Raw genomic sequence first — 7,787 nt, 5'->3', positions numbered from 1 at the left:
AAATTGGGTAAACCCTAATTATGTTTTGAAATTCAGAAAAAATAGTGGAAAGAAAAACCCTAACTAATTTGATGGAATCTATTTATATAATATTTTCGACATCAAATATGGTTTAAAGAAACTTTTTATAAATAACTAAAAATTACTTCCGTCATTTAATTTATCTAGTAAACAAGATTTCTTAAAATCTTTTGTTATTAAAAACTATTAAGTACCCACTTTTATAAAGAGGTTTTTCATATTTCTATTTTCTAAGAGATTTTAAAGAGGATTTTTATAACATCAAATACATTTCATTTAAACAATCTCACAAGATTCTTAAAACCATCAAGAATATCGTAATGAAAAGGAATACCGTTCATATTCTTAAAACCTTTACTAAACAAAATAAACATAAATGGGGTGATGGAATCAATTGTCTATAAAAGAATAATGGCATTATTTTTCCAAATATAAACATCAAAACAAAACTAAACCTACCTTCTTTTCTTTTTCAGTAATTGTGCCCCCTCACAGAAAAAACTCAGAAGAGAAACCCCATCTTCTATTACTATTTATCCTCAACACCAAAACAAAACCTATTCCTATCCCCTCTTCTGCAAACCTTTGTACCTCTTTAAAAGAAATCGAAGAACCAAGAAAACAAACCACAATTTTCTTTCTTTCAATTCATAAAACCTCTCAGTGAGTCAAAGCACCGCCACTGCATCTATCCTGCGGGTTAAATGGCATGGTTGGCCAATATTCCGTGGAGAAGCTTCGAGGACGGTCTCAATTTCATGTACTGAAACCAAACAACAAAAAGAACTCAAAGTTACACAACCAGCTTGCTTTTACAAGATGTACAAGACAATAGAGACAATCACCCACCAAGGAGCACAAGTTGATAAAAAGAAGAAGAGGTATTACCTCCTTAACAAAAGTGCTTATCTCCTCCTCGGTGAGGCCTTCATCTTCACCAGCATTTTCCTCCCAACCAAGTGATCGCAAAAAGGCAGCCTCTTCCTCATCAGGATCAAGGACCATATCAGGGCTCAAATGTTTCTCTCCATTGCCAAGACGTACCTGAGATCCATCATAAGCATCACCATTTTGGGTTATTCCACCACTATTGTTGGTTGACAATGGGGAAGAATCCGCCGAAACCTGAAGAGGAACAGATTCACCAGCATCTTCTGTAACAATTTCACCAGATTTTTCTGACACGGATGAAGAATCTGGGACAGTAGAAGTTGAGTTTGTAGAAGATTTCTTCTTCAAGAGGTTGAAAAAATCATTCCTGCTCTGAGCTTGAGATGTTGGTCTCTTCTCAATGGTTGCACGGAGAGGACCAGAACTGCGTTCGGCACCCTTTTTTGGGCTGTTGCCTGAGCTCCTAAAGGGAACAGAACCAGAAGGCGATGAAGTGCCATGTGGACTAATCACTACTTTGCTTATGTTAGTGGGACTTAAACTATCCTTTGTGGTTGAAGAGACACTGTTCACTTCACGAGATGGTTTCAGGACACAAAGCCTGGCCTCGTTAAATGTTTTAGGACTATCACATCTTACAGGCCCCCCACGAATGTTATTGACAGTGTGCAATGGATGCTGCTGCTGCGGCACAACCTTGGCTTTTGATTTCTCAGAAGGGCTGACCACCTAAGGAGAAATTAAACAATAAGCCAACTAGCCAAGTGAAGTGTCTAATACACACAAATGATCAAAAATTAAAAGTTAATAAAACTCACTAAATAAGAATACATATCTACAATCATTTATTTTGCTCTGTAGCCAAATCTAATTAATACTATCAAACTGCATAAAACAAGTGCTTCAACTAAAAAAAGGGAAAATGACTAAACACTTATACTATTTCAAAATTAGACATTCAGGTAATATTTAATAGAAGAACGTAATTTATGGTGATCACTATTATCTGGTGAAAAATTTCCGGGAACATAATTTTAAAATTTGATATGGAAAGCTACTCTCAGTCTTCTTCAGAGCACCTTCAACCTTACTCATAGAGCTCCGAACCCATTATGTTATAGATTTAGCTACCTCACAATGAAGAAATAGGTGAATAGACGTTTCTTCATCATCTAACATGGAAGAAGATCTTCTATCTGATAAGGACAAATAGAAGCCAATCATAAACTTCCATGTGACCTTTCTTCTTCTTCTTCTTCTTCTTCTTCTTCTTCTTCACTTTTTTATTAAATTAAAAGGGCAGTAGAGGATGCAATTCAACACCAGCAATATTTAAGAGAGATTCTACAAGACTAAAATTAAACAAATGTAGAGAATCTAAGAAATCACAACCTTAAGATCACCCATCTTATATTTTCCCTTCAAAAAACTGCCTAGTCCACTTAACAAAAATGGCATAAAAAGGAGCACTTTTACAGGCTAGCTGTCTAGATTATCCACGAGTCTGCAACTCTGAGTAACATTCTTGGCAGAACCAAAATCCTGACCTATCTCTCTCCAAGGAAGAGTCTTCAAACTCTGATTCCATAAATTAAAAAGAAATAAGTAATGTTCTAACACTCAAGTTTTACTAGATTCTCATTATAACCTTTGATTTTCCACCTGTATTAGCTAATGTAGTTCATCTATGAACAAGTACATTGTCAAGAAATTGACAAACAGCATATACTTTTACTACATCATAGTCTAAACAAAAATTTGTAATATCATACAACTTCAAGTTCATGAAAAGTACTATCCTACTTCATCAGTTAACAAGGATAAATGGTTTTGCAAATTAATTCAAGGACACACCACAGTATAACACTGCCCTATGGATACACATGAAATATTTGTATATTTAATAAATATAGGAGTCATTCATTACTAAAGTTTCTGTAGTAAAAATAGACAAACCACTGCCTCCCCAACACTGATCAACAAATCATGCATTTAAAGATAGATAATTACCTTCACTACTACCTTTTTTATCACAGGCCTTATTTCAGATAGCACCATCTCCTCCGACTCTATGACCAAGAATGATTTCAAAATTGTTTAAGATCTAAATATTTAATTTAACAAGTCAAGGGTTCGTATATAGGCATGAGGCACAAGATAGAAAATAAACACATGGAGCATAATATTTTCTCCCATCTTACACAGAAAAGAGGCAATAAAATACACAATAATTTATGTAGCACCGGCACTTAAACCATAAAAAATAATAGTTTCTTATTAAACCAAATTCATAGCTACCGTTTCCAATAAAAACAAGCAATAATAAACTTATCGAATAAAAAAAAGAAGTGATATATATTTTCAAAATCAGGAAAAACACTACGAAATGTTGTCAAAGCAAACTATTTCCCAATGGAAATTTCTAAGTAAAACCTAAAACACATGAAAGCCAACTAACAGACATATCCATCATAAAAATGAGAAGAGATTCTTCCATGATGAAACAAAAAATAAACACCCACAAATATGTGCTGTGATCCAGCTGCCGGTATCAAGTTGTAAAGTTGTGAAGAGATTTAAAACACTTTTCTCATCAATCTCTTCACAGGTTTACAAATTCTTGTAGCAACTGGATCCACAGGGTAAGAAGCGGCTACTGTGCTATGCCAAGAAGAGACGCACCCACCATGATGTGAGAGTGAGGGGGGGGGAAGGGACCACCCGCTTAATCAACTCTCACAGGTTGTCAACCACATACATGCTTGAGCAATGGGTGGCAGCCGCACCATGCCTAGCCAGTTTGAAGTTTACTTTTATATTTAGGAATCAAAATGTTTATAAGACACTTCAAAATGTACTCTTAACACCAGGATAAACCATCAGTTACCAGGAAAGATGAAGCTACAATTAGCAAGAAGCTAATTGTCTTATTCCAAGACCAGCAATTGGACAACAACTTAGTGTTCCAAAATAGCTAATGGAAACTGGAGTTTAATGAAACGTTATTTAAAATAAATCATGCACTTCTTCTACATGATATGAAATTGTTTTGATATTGAAACAACTTATAATAAGAATTCCCAATTGCTATTGACTGATTAAACCATAATCTTTAGATCGAGACACAATGTAACTTGCACTGAATCATACAAATATAGAGCGAAGTAATGGCAATAGGTGTTTTATTATTTAAACCTATAGACTAACAACATATACAAGTGGAATACCACAAGCTATTCATATTAGTGCTTTCCTTGATAAACTTGGTGCGCACAACTTTGTTATCCAAAAGGATCACGGGTGAAGGACACTATATTGCTGAACAATAGGCAGGGGTTTCCAAGCAAGATATAACATTTACTGCCACGGAATTTAGAGCACATGAGTGATCCCACATCCCTATTTAATATCCACAACTGTCATGTTTAATGCACTATAAAATGATGATGAGACAATGAGAGTAAAAAAATAATGAGAACCATACAGACTGAAATGGTCAGTAAATCACCATTGTGCATTCACACTATCGGAAAAAGAGCATTAACAAATTCAGGATCAAGATTCGTCTACGCCCTAACTCATCTATTTAAGGCTACAATAGGAAATAAGAGGTAAGGCAACTGTCAGCAATATTTCCTAGAATAAATTTCCACGATTCGAATATGATTAAAGTATTCCACTAAAATCCACCAAGAAGACCACCAAAAGTGCAATGGAAATCTTCAACAATTTACAAGCACAGTGGGACTACATATATTACCTAAACCGTGCATTTATAATATAAAAGACACTCACTCTTCCAAGTTTTAGGCTGTGATGGAGTCTGGGAATGTTGCCTTGATTGCTTAAACCAACTCTCAAGCCTCTGAGTTCCACAGACAAACTAAGAAACAGCATGACAACAGTTAGCATGAATATATATTCTACAAAATGCCTAAACATGCGAAAGATATTAAAGTACTGGGGAAGCGTTTGAGCTCGAGGACCTGAACCAATGTTTCAGCCATATTGAGCCCCGTTGAAGGGCTGGAGACACAGAAACATAGGGTTACCAGAAAACATTTTGCTGCATAGATTAGTACTCCTGCTTCCTATAATCACTGGTACCTCTGCTAGTGCAGAAGTCCGACCATCCCTCCAATAGTTCTGTGCTGTCTGAATGGCAGTACTCAATCCAGAGATGAGACTCTCCATTTCTGAGTCCACCTCTTTCTTCAACTCCAAGTGGGGGAAATCCCGTTCAAATGCAGTTTTGTCTACATTGCTGATAACACTACTGCGGTTTAAAAACCTTTGGCATTGTTGAACTGCTCTCCTATTTATGTTCAAGTCCCTGCGACCTTCCTTTGCCACATATCACCTGTTTTTCCAGGAACATAGACTGCGAATGTTGTAATTTTCTTTCTCAACCTCTGGTAGATGCTACCCATGCGTCAGGAAGTTCACTAGCACTGTCGATTCCCCAAACCTGATTAATCTGTACTCACAAGATTGTAATGTCCTTTCCCCAATCCCTATCATGTGTAATTCTACCAAAATTACTATATGATCGCAGGTGACTAGAACCGTTACTACTAGTACTCCCAGCCCGAAATAGAAGTAGACCTATCAGACACCACTGTGGGGCCTTATTGTAATCACTGCTCAGAGATGACGCTATTCCGTTGCATGTTTCGACCACAAATGATCATCTATAATAAAGAAACATCGTTAGTATATTTATCTGAATGTTCAATCAGAAGCTCAAATATATTCAATTTGATAGCTAAAATTTTATGTGAAATGGAATGGAAAAATTAAATTTAAATTTTGTTTTCACTTCGAGAACATCACTACCAGAAACATAACAGAGAAATCCAGACTGTATCTCAGAGGAAGTTTCTCCACAAGAATAAAATTTAAAAGCGTGTTATTGATTAAAAACCAAAAAAAAAAAAAAAATTCCAAGAATAGAGCTAAATCTACCACAAAAACGAAAAAAAACTGGCTTTAACAGTTTCTGATAAGTTTTTGAATGTCCTTAACTCTATTTGTAGAAATTTTGCAAGAAAGTCAATACTCTGCACATTTTGAGAAATTTCAATTGTAACATATGGACATTAAAACAATAAAAGGAGAATTTTATTCCTCTCACGTGGCACGTGGTAAATTAAGCATCTACATAATGACACTCGCAGAATTCGAGATACTTGTTTAATAAACATCAATAAAACCCTTAAGGCTGGCAAAAGCCTTAACAAGACACCTGTAAACCATAAAACATCAAATAGAGGTTCGAATTTTCATCCATCATTTCCATCCCAAACTTCAACTGCAACCAAACATTAGGTAAACAATCCTATAGCCTATATGTCAAGTAAACAAGTTTACCTGAATACGAATTCTGTGACGCAAAATGGTGGCTTGCACTGCCACCACCAGTGACACTTCCGCTGTTTTTCAACCATTCTGGCACTAACGCAGGCTCACTTCTTTCCATCACGATTACTAAACATGATCACATAGAAGAAAACAAAAACAAATTCTTCTTCCACGTAAGTTCCTATATTCCCTCAAAAAGCAATCACTAAACAGCGACTTTCAGTTTCTTCAAAAACCCACCAAATTTCACCTTCAACACACTCTCCCTTTCTTAAAATCCCACTCACATCCACCCGCGAAATACAAAAACTATTTGGGTCAATCAAAAATTTTCAAACCAAAAATTTTCCAAAATGTTATGTACACTGAAAAAAATTAGGGTTTTATATGTTCTCTCCGTACAACTTTCACTTCTTAACACAACAAATTCTTGAGCCAACAACAACTTCAATCAATCAATCAACCAACCAACCAGCCATTTAGCCAATCAATACACAAAAACTAGAAAATTCCTCTGAGTCATGTCAACAAAAAGAACTTGAATTCAAAAGGGCTTCTCCGAAAAGCAATTTCGTTTAAAAAAAAAAACAAATGAATTCTGTTAGAAATGCTAATTCTAGGGTTCTTCAGCAAACAATGAAGACCCTCATCCCTGCTAAACCAAACTAATATAGTCTCAGAACACTCTTACCCTTACCCTTTCAATAATGAAGAACAAAACAATGCAATGCTACAACAACAACACAAACCCATTCTGCTAAACAACCAAACAACTCTAACCCATATCACTGAAACAAGACTCCCCAAAAAATATAATTCTTCACAGAGAATATTTGGATGATAATTTCAAGCAATTGCGGAAACTAACCCTCAACTTTTGGATTAGAACCAACCCAAACCCAATAAAAGAGATGAAAGGCAATCGTACGCCTGTCAACGCCGGGTGTTTCAAGTACTATGAACTGTAATTCAGCGAATAAAAATGAGCAAAAATTAAAAATGAATAGAAAAATAGAGAAAACAGTGTGTGTATAGAATTTAAAAAGAAGAAAAATAAACTGTGTTGAGGACAAAATTACTGAGATAGCGGCAATAAGACGAAGATGAATAAACGAGATAGAAGGGAGTTTTATGGAAGAGAGGAGAAAGTGTTTTGGTTTTGATTTTGTGTTTGGTTTTTCTTGTTTTCTTGGAGAAATAAGTGGGTTTGTTTTACAAATTTCAATCCAGTTTCTTTCTCTCTTTCCTTGTTGATTTTATTTGTGTTGTCTTCGAAAATCCCTAGCATGCGTATATGCGTANCTATATAAGTGCAGCATTCTTTTATCTGAACAGTTAGTCAATTAATAAATAGTTTTCTGGTTTCTTAATTCTTTAGCTCTGTATTTCGTTTCTCTTAAATACTTTTCTGTTTTATATTTTTCATTCAAGTCCGTCTTAGAATCTTCAGGATGCAACATTGCTATTATGAAAGGAAAAGATTTTGCAACCTTGATGCCACCAAAATTTCCCCT

The 7,787-nt window shown here is 35.4% G+C and overlaps 1 protein-coding gene across 1 annotated transcript; it reads right to left on the bottom strand.

The window, feature by feature from the left end:
• Positions 1 to 315: 315 nt before the first annotated feature.
• LOC116137616 lies at positions 316 to 5,106 on the bottom strand. The gene is made up of 5 exons (XM_031423309.1): positions 5,020 to 5,106; positions 4,708 to 4,795; positions 2,923 to 2,981; positions 910 to 1,641; positions 316 to 784 (listed from the first exon to the last, which is right to left on the bottom strand). Exons 1-5 carry the CDS (start codon positions 5,104 to 5,106, stop codon positions 722 to 724), a joined length of 1,029 nt encoding a protein of 342 aa, XP_031279169.1. The 3' UTR covers positions 316 to 721.
• Positions 5,107 to 7,787: the final 2,681 nt, after the last annotated feature.

This window comes from Pistacia vera, unplaced genomic scaffold, assembly GCF_008641045.1.
Source record: "Pistacia vera cultivar Batoury unplaced genomic scaffold, PisVer_v2 Contig1096, whole genome shotgun sequence".
NCBI lineage: Eukaryota > Viridiplantae > Streptophyta > Magnoliopsida > Sapindales > Anacardiaceae > Pistacia > Pistacia vera.
The sequence above is the reverse complement of the archived record's forward strand: the minus strand, read 5'-3'. Positions and strand labels throughout refer to the sequence as shown.

What these genes read in the sequence shown, in the direction of transcription:
- LOC116137616 (XM_031423309.1), bottom strand. Translation starts at nt 5,106, where the DNA reads ATGGAGAGTCTCATCTCTGGATTGAGTACTGCCATTCAGACAGCACAG. An exon ending in GGACTTCTGCACTAGCAGAG is followed by an intron (nt 4,796 to 5,019) that starts GTACCAGTGATT and finishes GCTGTTTCTTAG; the next exon opens with TTTGTCTGTGGAACTCAGAG. An exon ending in TAAAAAAGGTAGTAGTGAAG is followed by an intron (nt 1,642 to 2,922) that starts GTAATTATCTAT and finishes ATTTCTCCTTAG; the next exon opens with GTGGTCAGCCCTTCTGAGAA.